The 13,382-nt window shown below is 38.1% G+C and overlaps 1 protein-coding gene across 1 annotated transcript in view; it reads left to right on the plus strand.

Annotated features, from left to right (window-relative positions):
• The window catches only part of TRIM24 (tripartite motif containing 24), a 57,551-nt gene that overhangs the window by 10,464 nt on the left and 33,705 nt on the right, over window positions 1-13,382 (plus strand). The window contains exon 2 of the mRNA XM_027743759.2: window positions 10,248-10,366. Within this exon, the coding sequence (XP_027599560.2) occupies window positions 10,248-10,366 (119 nt within the window). The remainder of the gene's footprint in view (window positions 1-10,247; window positions 10,367-13,382) is intronic.

The following is a 13,382-nucleotide window of genomic DNA, read 5'->3' on the forward strand; positions in this document are numbered from 1 at the left end:
TCAAGTTGTTAAATAGAATGTTTATTTTCTACTTCATGGCAAAGGCAGAGTCCAGTATTGTGAAAGAGTGTTCAGAAGTTTCTGTGATGGAACATATGGGAAGGCCTGTGGTCTTCCCACATCTAGCAGTGAATTTTAAAAAAAAAACACAAACAAACAAAAAACCAACCAACCAAAAATAAACAAAAAAACCCACCAACCCCCCCCAAGTTTTATTTTACATTTGTCTTGACTCTTATCTGTATCATAAGATTGACTTGCAAGTATTGCTCTTATCAGTCAATAAATAAGTATTTGTTGTATAGACCGTTGGCAGTGGGACCATCAGTAAATTGTATGCACCTTGATGGATGGAGTAGGTTGACTTGCAGATTGGGAGACAGTCCTTGTTGCCTTTTTCTTTTTAGAAATTACCTTATAACTGGAACAGATACAAGTCAGAAGCAAAGCCATGGTTTATGGTAGCTCATGAGTCTTCTAGGTTATTATCACAACCATTCAAACTCAACAGAGGCAAAGATCTCTTCTCAAAATAATGATTCTGGAAGCTGTTTTGGCAAATGGAAGATGACTTAATACATGGGTGTCCCAAACGGATTCAACCGACAGTCCTCTTTCCTACATTCCACCCTTTGTGCAAGAGCTGAATGTGGTTTGGATTCTTTAAGAAGCTAAATGCTAATCTTGCATCCTTTAAAAGTCCATTTAACAACAGTGTTATTGTATTGTGTTCCAATCTGATTGTATTTATTGTGTGGGTTTTTTTTTCTTTTTCCCTGTTCGCAGTTCCATTGAGATGAGATCAGATTTAATGTGGTTTCTTTGGCTGCCTTTTGACTGATTTAAAATTTTGAGAATATAGTGTAGGTGCTGTGAGCTGCAGAATGTCTGATTTCAAACTTTTGCAAGAATAGCTGTTGTTCTGCCTGAAAGTTGTAGTTGGTTGGGTTTGCTTTTTTATTTGTCATTATGCCAACCAAGTAGATTAAGAACCATAATGTCATGGTGGAACCCTTGTGAATATTCCTTAAAAATAAAGTAAAAATAAAATAAAGGAATAGAAGTATAATCCTAGTTCATTCCCAAACTGGTATTTGATGCTAAGTGTAATGTTTCCAGAACTTCATTATCAAGCCTTTGAGGCAGTATGGTGCAAGAAGGTGGAAATAGATAAGTGACTCTAAAGGAGAGGTAAATAAATGGCACTTATGAAGATCAGTTTTGGTAGAAGATTCATTTTCTTAAGCTTCATTCTTAGTACCAAGAGTGTCAGGCTGGGAAAGCACCTGTGAAGGAGCTCTTCTTTGATTTGGGGAAAATGGAGGAAACCTTAGGAAGATTAGACTTCTTCAGTGGATGTGGATGTTCACATCAGCCAACAGGGTCTGGCTCATGGTTCAGTTGCCTACTGCAGATTACAGCAGCAGGAGATACGCCGTGGGAGCATAAGTAATATCACTGCTGCCTGTGTAACCTGCTGTCTTCTGAAAACTGTGGGGCAGCTGTTGGAAATCCCTCGTGTTCTTACTCGATCATCTCTTGGACCCAGAAGGGTCTGTTTTATTAGTTACATTCAGTAATTTTCATATTAATGCAATGTCAGAGGAGAAGATAACACTGCTTTTTAATTAATGCTGGTTCTTGAAGGCTGTATAGTCTGTGTGGATCTCACAAGCATGTATTGCTCCAGCTTGGTGGTGTTTAAGCTATGTGGGAACTGGAAAAAGCTGGTCACGTTGCATTTTGAACTCTTACAGCAGTGCTGAGGGATACTGGACATATGTAAGAGAGGAATATAAAGTGAGCTGGCTTTTTATTCCGGTACCTCTACACACAAAAGTGCAGTGCCTGTGGCTTGCAGGTAACTTCAAGGATATTCTCCTCTCTAATTGCTGTGTTTAGAATACTGGAGGGATTCTTACAGTTGAGCTGGATGCCCAATAGTGGATGAGTATTAGTGTAGTTACTGGAAAGAAGTGGATGTTTTTAAGGTATGATTTATCTGACCAAGTGTACACATCTGTTTAACCATGAAGCCAGACAAGGCCCAGAAAGCAGGTAGAGAGTTAAAATCAGAATATAGGTATAAGTCAGAATATAAGTATAAACAAGAGAATGAAGAATTTGCCAATATTTAGCTAGAATGTACTGCCAGAACCTAGAGATTAGTTGGTACCGTACACTGGAAGAATGCATACACACCTGACTTAAGTAAGATAAGGGGCTAAATGGGGGCTTGAGTCCAAGAGTCCCTGCAAAATTCACCATGGAGTCTGCCAAAACCAAGAAAGTTGAAAAGTTCAGCTGAGGAAGAGGAGTAAAATACGACCCCCTGAGGATGAAGAAACAGGAACAACCACCAAATATCACCCCAAAAGGATGGCTCCACCCCAGACTCTGCCCAAACTCTGCCTATTATGAATATTATAATTAGATGTTGCAATTATATGAATATGTATGTGAAAATTTTGCAATCACCTGTAAAAATGGTATATAATAATGTCTTTTCACTGGAGAGACAGAGCAGTTTGTCCAGCACGAGCTGGCTACTCTCCATCGTTGCCTAATAAACATACCTCGCTGCTTAAGGCTACAAACTTTGTCTCTAAGCAGTTTTTCTGTTCGTGCCTTTTTGAGGGCAAAATATTGGCATCAACCATGAGACCGCTTCAATAACTGTGAAGGGAACTTCTTGTAACACTTAGATGAATCCCACTGAAGGGATTAAAACCTGGCAACACTGCAAAGAAACTTTATCTGTCTTTCAGGTGCAAAGTTTAACTCTATGGAGTCACTTGAGCATAATAAATCAGTATTAGTTTTGTGCTGCCGTTAAGAGTTACTTTTCCATAGATGTAAAAATTCTGCATGTGACAAACTTTATTGTTACACAGCTTTTAAATACAACAAGTAGTCAGAATAGACTGGATTTGGGAGTCTTGGGATTGTTTCACTTAAATAAATTAAATGGCTTGGATCTTTACTTTTTTTATTCCATTAATAATGTCTTGTAGAGCACTCAGACCTATCTGATGGAAATAAGAAGTATCTTTATTTTTTTCTCCTATTTGACTACATTTGTTCAGAGTGGGAATTTTCATCAAATATTTTTTGTACATTTCATTGTCTCTGTCCCTGTCAAGAACAAGCTTAAAAAAATAAATCTAGAAATCCTTAAAATATTGCCAGGTTAAAGTATTTGTTATATAACAAATTTAATTGCAGCACAGATTAAAAATGTATTCAGAATTTATTGATAAATACATACTAAATTCCTCTTTCTCACTGTTGAGCATATAAGTCCTGGGCATTTTACTTGTGTGGTAAATGGGCTATTACCATATTGTCATTGAAGAGACACTAATTAGTTAAAAAATCTATTTTTACTAACAGTCAACCCTTTCTTTTTCTTCTCTCCGCCCTCTTACTAAACAAAATGACTTAAAGGCAGAACCTATTATTCTAAATCAGCATATTATTTATACGTATTTTTGAACATCCATTCCTTGCACATACATTTTACAGAGTCCTCCATTTTTTGGTGCATCATTGTAATCTATATTTTGAGACAGTTTGAAGAAAACATAATAGAGGTGTTTTCATAGTAGATGACTTCTGAACTCTAAGTCTGTCTTGGAGGAGAACTTCAAAATAGATATCCATGTAGCAGAATACAGACAGATGCAGTTAAACACTGCAGGTAACAAGTTCATGGCTTTGAATATTGACACTTCAGAGATTTTAACTGAATTTTCCTTTGGAGCTGAAGACTGCAGTTTGTTTAGGTGCAGAGATCTTCTGTGTGCTTAAACAGTGTTTTCTGCCAGGAATTTAAAATCACAATAGCAAAGATATATGGCATAGAGTAGACAGGTAAGTTGAGATTCAGCTGTCCAAAGCAGAATACCTTCTGCCAGTTCTGGGATACCTGTGATATTTTAAAAAGGGCTGGTAGCTGTACTGCCCAATCCACAGGAGCCCTATTTCCTCCTGGAATAGTAGCTGGAAGCCAGGCAGGATATCACCCTCAAATTAGGTATGTCTGTTCAGGCAACTAAATTGCTCCCCTGAGGCTAGTGGCTTGAAAAATGAGGAGCAAGAGTCTAGTTTGCCAAGTTTGATAAGTAGTTTCCTGTTATTGGGCAGTGATCATATTGAGTACGGGAGGAGACCTGTGAAAAAACAGATCGCAAGGGTGCATCTGAGCACTTGAAGAGGGAGTAACATGAGCTAGTCAAAGGCCTTGGATTGCATTATTGTTGCTGTTTTGAATGACATTTATACTGAAATACTCTGACTAAAGCCCATTACCTACTGCTCTTTCCACTACTGCTTCTAACTTGATTCCCTTAGTATGTTTCAGATTTTTAGAAGTTATTTTTTGAGACTTCTTTTACCTTCACAACTGCTTAGTGTTGATGGGAACATTATGATAGCTGGGGCTAAACAGAGCAAGTGAGTGAAACAGTCAAGAGTGTCGTATGTTGAAGTATAGTTTTCATCCTTTCAACAAAGGATTAAAAAGAACCAGCTCTTTCAGTGCCTTCCAGACAGGCTTGGTTCTTTGGATTGTGACTGCCCAAATGATACTGTGCTTACCTGCTTTTTTGTAACTATCATTTCTGGTAATAGATGCATTGTACTGTAACTACTGAACTATCAACTGGTGGTAGATGAGAACTCGAAAAAATGAAGACCAGAGTATGAAATTTCTTGCTACAAAGAAATGACTATTAGCTGTGTTGTGCTTGTAACTCTAAGATATGGATCCATCTCCTTACCAGAGATTTTTTTTTTAATCCTAGTCATCTTTTTTTAATTAATAATAACATGTTAACATGCTGCTATTCAGGAAGAAAGGTACTAATTTCCTTGTTCCAGATGCTCGTGGATACAATGGACTTGAGCACTGTTGGTAAGATCCTAGAGCATCTGCAAAATGGTATTTCAGTAGAATGTGTACATCTAAACAGCATTAAATCCACTTTCAAAATGTTATTTCAAAATTAAATACATGGCTGCTCAGAAAAAAATGACAGAAGAATATCACAGAATCTTAAAAATCCTTGCATGTTGTATACCTGAATTCATTACATACCACCTGGAAATACTTGACAATTTCAGGACTTGAAAGAATGTATTTTAATGAAAGAAATGCTCATCACGGTCAGCGGTGACAATTGGCTTAATTGTTTGTAGCTTCTGCATCATTGTTCGAGCATGTTCATTGCAAGACAGTGAGACTTTTTGTTCATCATCTTGTACTTAAACATTGTCTATCCCACAATAGCAGTGTTTCCCTTTGTTACCATTATGACACTTCTTATAATTGTGTTGTTGAAGAAAATGTGTTGGACAGCTCTGGATGTGAATATAAACTCTCTCCCTTCAGAATTTCTTAAAGTATTCAGAAGTGGCTGGAGAGTCAGTCCTTGCAAAATTTACAATTTATGAAGTCTAATATGCAATATCTGAAATGTTTGAAGATTGGGCACGTAGAGCAAAAACAATGAACCATTTCACAGAGCAGATGAAATATTTTAATTCAGCTCTGCAGTGCTTTCCAAGAAAGTCAATGCACTGCAGCATAAAAACTGGCCTGTAACACTCTTCCAGAGGGGGGATTACAGTAATAGTCTTTGTCTGACTTTCATTTATTTACATTTTAAAGGATTTAAAATAATTTTAATTAACAATTAATGAATTATAATTTTAATAAACTTTCTTGCTAGATTGGTGGTTGGTTTGAATGTTTATACTTTGGCAGTAGGTGCCAGTTTTCCCTTGAGATGTGCCTGCTTGTTGGTTTAACCTATCTCCCCTCCACTAGCAGCAGCAGTCTGTCACAACTAGATGGGAGCAGCTTTTTCTGGAACAAACTGGTTTAAAGAAGTTGCCAATTTTGCAGCACCAATAGCGGCTTAATGAGAAGCAAGAGGAAAGCAGTAATTATTTTAAAAATTGATTCAGACATTATTGCACATGATATCGTTTCTCAAATTGAGTTTTCTAAGTGTTTATTTTTAACTGGGAAACATGACCTGTGTAAATATGACCAGTTTACCCTCAACCCCATGCATTTTAATGAAAAGCCTTGCTAGTATTAATGGTGTCTGTAGACACAGTGAGAGAAGATTCTGTAGGTCAACATTGAAATGCCCTAATTTTCTGTATAGTTAATGTTAAAAATCTTATAGCCGGCACTGCCTCCAGTCTCTGATGCACCTTTTATTAATATTAACTGGCCTGTCTGTTTTTTTAAACATTTTAACTGCATGCGTGATTCACTGTTAATATTTTTTGTTCTGAAATCTGTATAGTTAGAATTTCAAACAGAACATATATAAAACTGAGAAAAATTGCTGTACAACCCCCTAATTATTTATTCTGTAATGACTGTGTCATTACAGGTAAAATTGCCAGTTGCTTCCAAGCACTCAATTTAATTAAGAGAGCGCTCTTTCAGAAAACTAGTGGATTTTTTGACTGATTTGTACTGAAGAAAGGGAACCATTAACTCCTCCTCTTTTAGTAAACAAAAATACCTTCTTGGATCTACAACTGATCATCCATTGGCTTTATTAAATTGGCTCTGAAACGTGTTCGCTACAGTGAAGACGCAAATGAGCCAAAACTGGGGCAAACCAGAGCAGTCTGCTCCTATTGTCTCGGGATGCTTCAGTAGTCTGGAATGTACTCCCAGGAAACTGGGAGCCGAGTTGGAAATAATACTGTGTATGCCCTGAGTCTGTTGTGCTGAATGGGCTGAGATGCCCTTTCTGTGGATGCAACATGTAACTTGTGAAGATTAAGAATGGGCCATGATTTTCCCTACCTGCCTAAAATGCAGGCTAGCATTCCTCGGAAGAGGCACACATGGTGTGAGCCTGTAGCCAGTGGGAGCTGTTATGGTGGAAGCTCTTCTATCCTGGCACAGCCCCATTTGATCCACATCGCAGTACCTAATCCAGCTCATTGCATGGCATTGTTACTTCTGTTAGCAATGTGATGTCCTGGCCTGGTTCAAGCAAAGTCTGAATATAAAATTCCACAAAATTGGGTTTTGTATGAAGAGATACTGCTAAGAAGGGTGGAGGTCTTCCCCTCTACTCCTCCTACTCAGGAGCCACATGGCTGTACAGCTGCTTAAACAGCTCTGCTGGTGTTAAGATCTGATTATTGAGAGATGCCTCTGTCCAAATTAAGGTGCAGACAAGACCATATGCCAAAGTCAATAATATGTATTTTATTTAACATTGAATATGAGGTATAGAGGTAGAAAGAAATAGAAAAAAGGGGAGGAGGAGAGAGATCAAGCAGAAAATAGTCACCACCCGTGGATCCAGTGGCATCCTGTTGGTCCTTCTTCTCCCTGGGCTTCTTGGTGGTGCAGGTCCCAAGGTCATTCAAAAATTTTCACTGTTTATACATTTCAGTAAACAAAGGAATTAATGCTCACTGGTTACACAGTTCTCTTATTCTATTGGTTGAATGATTGCTTCATGCAGTCTTCCCGATCTTCCCCTGACGGAATTACCTTTTACCCAGTTGGAGCTGATTTCCAGTTGCAAGCACAGTTGGCTTTCCTTGCGGCCCATAAATTCTGCATCCTTTGTGTCTACTACCAGTGATATGTTCTTCTCCCTAAGCTTTGTTTACCTCTGCTAGGTCTGAGGTAACACCTGGACAATAGTACCACCTCTATCTTATCTCAAGTTCATGAGGTATTACAGTCCAAGTTCCAAATATCCACGGAGGCATATTCAGGAAGGGGGCTTCCATGATTGTTGGTGGTCACAGATGCCATCTGTCCCATAACCTGGGGTGGTCTTTGTTTGACCAGTGACATGTGTACGAGCAGTTGCTTCTTTACACAGTTTGCCGCAGTGGGTATTTTTGTCCAGATATGTTAACCAGGATCTTGCCTCCAACAGGCCTGGACTTAGTGCCATCCTGTCACTCCATTCTGTGCTTATCTCATGGCAAAGTCCTTCTGTGGCCTTAACAGTGTTTGAGACAGGCAGCTGTGCTCTTTAACTCCCTAACCTGGTACAAAGGAGCACATGAAAATGTGGGATCTGATCGCTTACTGTTCTCACAATTACCATGATGGTGATTATGAAACTTCTTCTAAGTTAGGTAATATATTTTCACCTTCCCATTGGAGCCCACTGTAAATGCTTGCTCCATTAAAAAGAAATAAGAATCTTACAAAATTACTTTGACCCTGACACTCAAGATCTTTCACTTAAATCCACCATCCTGACTAAACCTGGTTTAAAACTGATGTGTTTAGCAGTCTCCAATCCAGGATTATAACAAAAGCAAACTTCCTCTCACACGGTGGCAGAAGAAAACACTGACTTAAGGCTAGACAGCATAAGGAATTCTAGAAAAAGATTCATGAGGATTTTGAGAGTTGTAGGCAGTTTTCCTTTTTTCCTTCTCCCATGTCAGCCTAGAATTTCTAAGTGATCTCTTGAACAGGTAGTTGGCAGTATTCTGTTGGTGATAATGGAAATGAAACATTTGTTTTATGTGGATACATTTCCTAATTTCTCTCCTTCCCTGCCCTCCATATTTGCAATTCAGCTGATTTATAGACTCTGCTTAATGCTGCTGATGAGTTTCAGTGGTTCCATGTTTAATCTTCAGTGGTGGTGGTGTCCTCTTCCCATCCTTGTGCTGCTTCTCGTGTTGCTTCAGCATAGGCAGTAGTGCATTTGGTCAGTGAAGCAGAACAGGGGATGAAGGTAAAGCTTGGGAGAGCAAGAAAAATACATCCATGTCAGAATGAGTTTGCCAGTCTCATTCTGGCCAGCCCATCTCCCCAACACATGCAAAGACCGACTCAGTCACTTGTGTTGACTCACAGCACTGGGCTTTGTCAGGGTCAAGAAAGAACAGTGAAGGAACAGGAAGAGGGTGGTTTGTAATTGGGACTGTTGAAAAATGTAAAAAATAGTCTTTTTTGGCAAGTGAGTAGCTTGAGTATTAGGAGATTTATTTATTGACCCTTGACTGTGGTAAATTGATTTGCTTAATAAAAGGAGAACTTCAGTACTTGGAGTTCTGTTAACTACCTGACATACCAGAATTGGATTTCTTAATGATCCTTCCTGATTATGGTATAAAAGATGTTACAAAAGTTGTAGCCAAAATATAGAATTTGTATATCAAAGGAAGCTGCGCAAATATGTGTTGATATGCAGACTGGTAAAATGGCAGTTATAGTGAAACCAGGCTTAACATCATAGGAGTTCAGATGAAAGTGAAATGTCTTGATAACAAGTGGAAAACTGCTTGCTGAATTTCCAGAGTGAAGAATTGCTTTAGTAAAACTGATGGACTTTTATTATAGCACTGCTTTGTAGTGGGTTGGCAGTTAAATCTCAAGCATCTATTGGAAGAATGTGCTAGTGAGACACTCATTTTCTTCAGCCAGGAAAGATGTCTCCTCTAAATTGTTTATATAGGTCTTTTCAATTTCAACCGAGTCTACTCACAGCCGAACCCCAAGTTTTGAACTTGACTTTGTCCTTTTCATACTCTTGAAAAACTGATTGTTTAACCCTTTGTGTTCCTGGTTCTCAGCTCTTTCTTCAACCTGGAGCCCAAGTATGTTATTGTCTTAGAATTGTACCCCAGTGTGTCTTGCAGAGAAGACGAGGGAGAGGACCTTGATTGTTTGTTCCTTTGTCTTTCTTGCTTGCTTTCCCTTTCCTAATGTGAAGGTAGTCACAATATTAATACAGGTCTGCTCTTCCTCTCTACAGCTTGCCTCGTTAATATTGCATGTATTACATTTCTGTGTCTCATATGACGTGGTTGAAGGTCATGTCACACTGCTGGCGTGTACGTGTGTGTATGTAATACCACTCAGTGTCATTAATTATTCCACACTAATAAGTGTTTACTTTAATCCATTCTATAACAACAAATTGTCAATGGGAATACATTATCTTTAGAGTAAAGGAATTAATTTTTTATAAGATTAAGGCAAATTCTTTATGGGATTGAAACAAAAAGGTGTTTGACCTTGACTGAAAGAATATGTCATTGGGGAAGAACATATAAAGGTTACTTCAGTGATTAATGAGAATTAGCTTCTTTTTTCCCATACCTTGTTAACGGGGGAGTATTAAAACATCCTCTCAAAAATATTTATCCTTGTAACCTGTCTTTGTAGTTGTTTAATATATCTTAGTTTGTGCAAGCATAATCAGATATTTTTTTTCCCCCCGCAGTCGGTGTTATCCGCTGTCCAATTTGTGGTCAGGAATGTGCAGAGAGACACATCATAGATAACTTTTTTGTGAAGGATACCACAGAGGTTCCCAGTAGCACAGTAGAGAAATCAAATCAGGTAAGTACATTAACATGTAATCAAGTTAACACCTTTTGCATGTGTATGCATATCCTTGGCTTCTTGCTGTGTGGCGTTTCTGCTGTTCATATGCAGGTAGAACTTCAAGTACTTAGACATCACATGGGGTAGCTACTCTAGAAAATCAGTTAAATCTGAAAATGCATGTGAAGAAGGTGATTATCATACTGTAAACTATTTCAATTGTTGATAGAAAATTTCATCATGATAGCAAACGATAAAAGTACGGAATAGGCACTAGAATGGGAATTTCTATACTTTGGACAAGGTACTTCAGGCACTCTTAAGCAGGGACTCAAACAACACTGCATCAGAAGATCTCAGTGTAAAATGGAATCCTCTAGTGAAATCTGCTTTATTTTTCTTATCTCAGTATGGACAAAACAGTGCTAAATAGCTGGAGTCAAATTGCCAAGGAAGAGGCTCAAAATTCTAATTGGGGAAGATGGTATGTTCTAGGGGTTTCTTGTTTGGTTTTGTTTATGTAGACTACTTCTTCTTCATTTTGCAGTTGAGTAATAGCCATCTCATAAAAGCTGCTTATCTGGAAGAATTGTAATATTGGTGTGATTTTTTCTCATGATGATTTTCAGGAGGCAAGTACTAGTGTGGAAGCTGTACCAAATGAATAATCACATTTGTGTAGGACCATAGTTTAGTAATCTCTGTTATCAAAATATTGCATGTCTTCATTTTTAGCTAGTAAGAGAGTATCTCACGTATCTCTTTACTCATAAACTTTTTATTAAACTCCAGGAACGTATTGTAAATAATTCAGCCTCTTTGTATGGTGCTGCATTATTTGTAATAATAGTACAAAAAGGTTGCTATGTCCCCGTCGCTTGCATTTCAGCTCATCCTTTAATATTTGGATGGTGGTCTCCTTTTATTTTGAGAATGGCTCTATTTTCCTTTCCTATTTTAGGGACATGTATTATTGGCTCTTGATTTTTTTGTTTGGAGTGCAATGTCTTAGAGGTCCTTTACAGTGTATTCCGGTTGTTTCAAAGATTAGTTGAAATTTGTGCTCATGTATGTGAACGGGCACATCCCTTGGGAACAGATGAAATTCCCCAGTCAGGTTTGTGATACCAGCTCACTGAGTCCTGAAGGCATAAGTGTTGTCATCATCTCTGAGGAGCAGAACTTCTGTCTGGAAAATGTTAAACTGTGTTCAGCTTATAAGGAATTTTGAAACTGGATTTCTGAGAAAAGATAGACCTTACCAGAAACTGAAATTAAGTTCTGAGTCTCTGGAAGTACAAACAGTGTTCTCACAATGTAGGACTGTTTGACCTTTGCTTTTTTTTTGTGTTTGGGAAGGGGGAGGTGTTGGTTTGTTTTTTTGTTTTTCCCCTGGGTGTTGCTGGAAGATATCTGAGTTTTGCAGATGGTTGTGAGATTTACACAGTCTCTCAATACTCTACCAGTAAGATTGACAAAATGCATAGTCCCTGTTGAAAATTTGTTAACTGTTATAGTGACTTTAAAATTAGGATGAGAAGCAAAATAACTTTGTTATGCAGAAGCAGTCCTGAATTAATTTGGGGGGCAGGGGCTGTACCATATCCTCTACTTAGTTATACAATATGTCCTCTAAGATAGCACTTTGTGGAGTGGTGATAATAATGGATTTTTTTCTTTTTTCTCAGGGGTGGTGACTTATTTTGACGTCTCTGCTCTCCCCACCCCTTCCCCTTTCCCCTCTCAGTTTTTCTTTCCTTTCTGTGGAAGTTAAGTGGGACATCCACTGAGTGGTGTGAGCAGATGTCAGGGAGGTTCTTGAAAGCCTTTATGTTTCCTTTGGATCCTTTCTCAAACTTCAGTCTTACTCTTCCATTCCATATTTGTTTCTCCCTCTCCCTAACACAAACCAGCAGTCTTGCATTTAGAAAGCAAGTCTGTTCTTCAGCTAAGTTCCCTGGTTGAACTAATCACACTTTCTGCAGCAGTTGAAGGCAAACCAGCAGACTTCGCTGAACCAGCAGAATAGGACATTCATGTGCTTTTCTGTTGATTTTTTAAAAAAAAAATGAAGCCAGATGTTTGGTTAGATGCCTGCTAAGTGAGCATGTACCTTACCTCTTGGAAATGAATGATGTGCAGTTCTCTTTGTTTGAATAGATTTATTTTGGTATGATAATGACAGGTTTTGTACACTCCTTCGTACGTTGACATAAAAAAAGCTACACCATTCTGAAAACCTCTCTGTTTAGGAACAGCAAAGGTAAATCAATAATAGTTAAACAGATTAGTGTCCTGTTCAAGGGGGGATATTATGAGGTTTAAGGATGATACAGCCTTCTAATCAGCCTGTCTTGTTTTGCCTTTGAAGGAGGAAAGAGAAAAAGAAAATTTGCCATTAGCAAGATAGGCAACAGAGCAGAGGAATTAAAGTGGAAAAGATACTGACATTTGCAGGATATACTGGATCAGAGATTCTGTCAAAAACTTTGGCTATTTTATAGAATTTTTCTACTGAGATAGTTAATTTGTCTTTGATAGTTAGGCAGCTTTGTCAGGATGCTTTAGAAATTAGAATTGGAAACAGGCCATGGGTTCTATGCAAATAATGTAGCTTGGAACCACTGGTCTGTATCTATGACTGGCCTCTATATATGTGTTGTCAGGAAGGACTAGTTTGTTTCAATTCAAGAGAAACTGCAAAAGATCTCTTTCGAATAAAATGTTTGGTTGTTTCAGATTTAAAATGGTACAAACACTAAAATAATTTTTAGCATATTGAATTAAAACTGTAGGAGTGAATGTCATATCATGGAGCCTGGCATTGTGGGATGACAAAAATAACTGGAACCCATTGAAATGCTATCTTTTTATCTAAAATGATGTTTATCTTAACCTGATTTGGGCAGTTCAGCACCCTACTTAAATGGCTGTGCTTTATAGCAATTAGTACTGAAAACTTCAGGAGAAAAAGAAGTGAGCATAAAGAAAGTGTAAAACTCCCCATTATGTATTCCACAAGGGCTTTCCT

Source organism: Pipra filicauda, unplaced genomic scaffold (genome assembly GCF_003945595.2).
Source record: "Pipra filicauda isolate LSUMZ 115617 unplaced genomic scaffold, ASM394559v2 scaffold2_size9829703_pilon, whole genome shotgun sequence".
Taxonomy (NCBI): Eukaryota; Metazoa; Chordata; class Aves; order Passeriformes; family Pipridae; genus Pipra; species Pipra filicauda.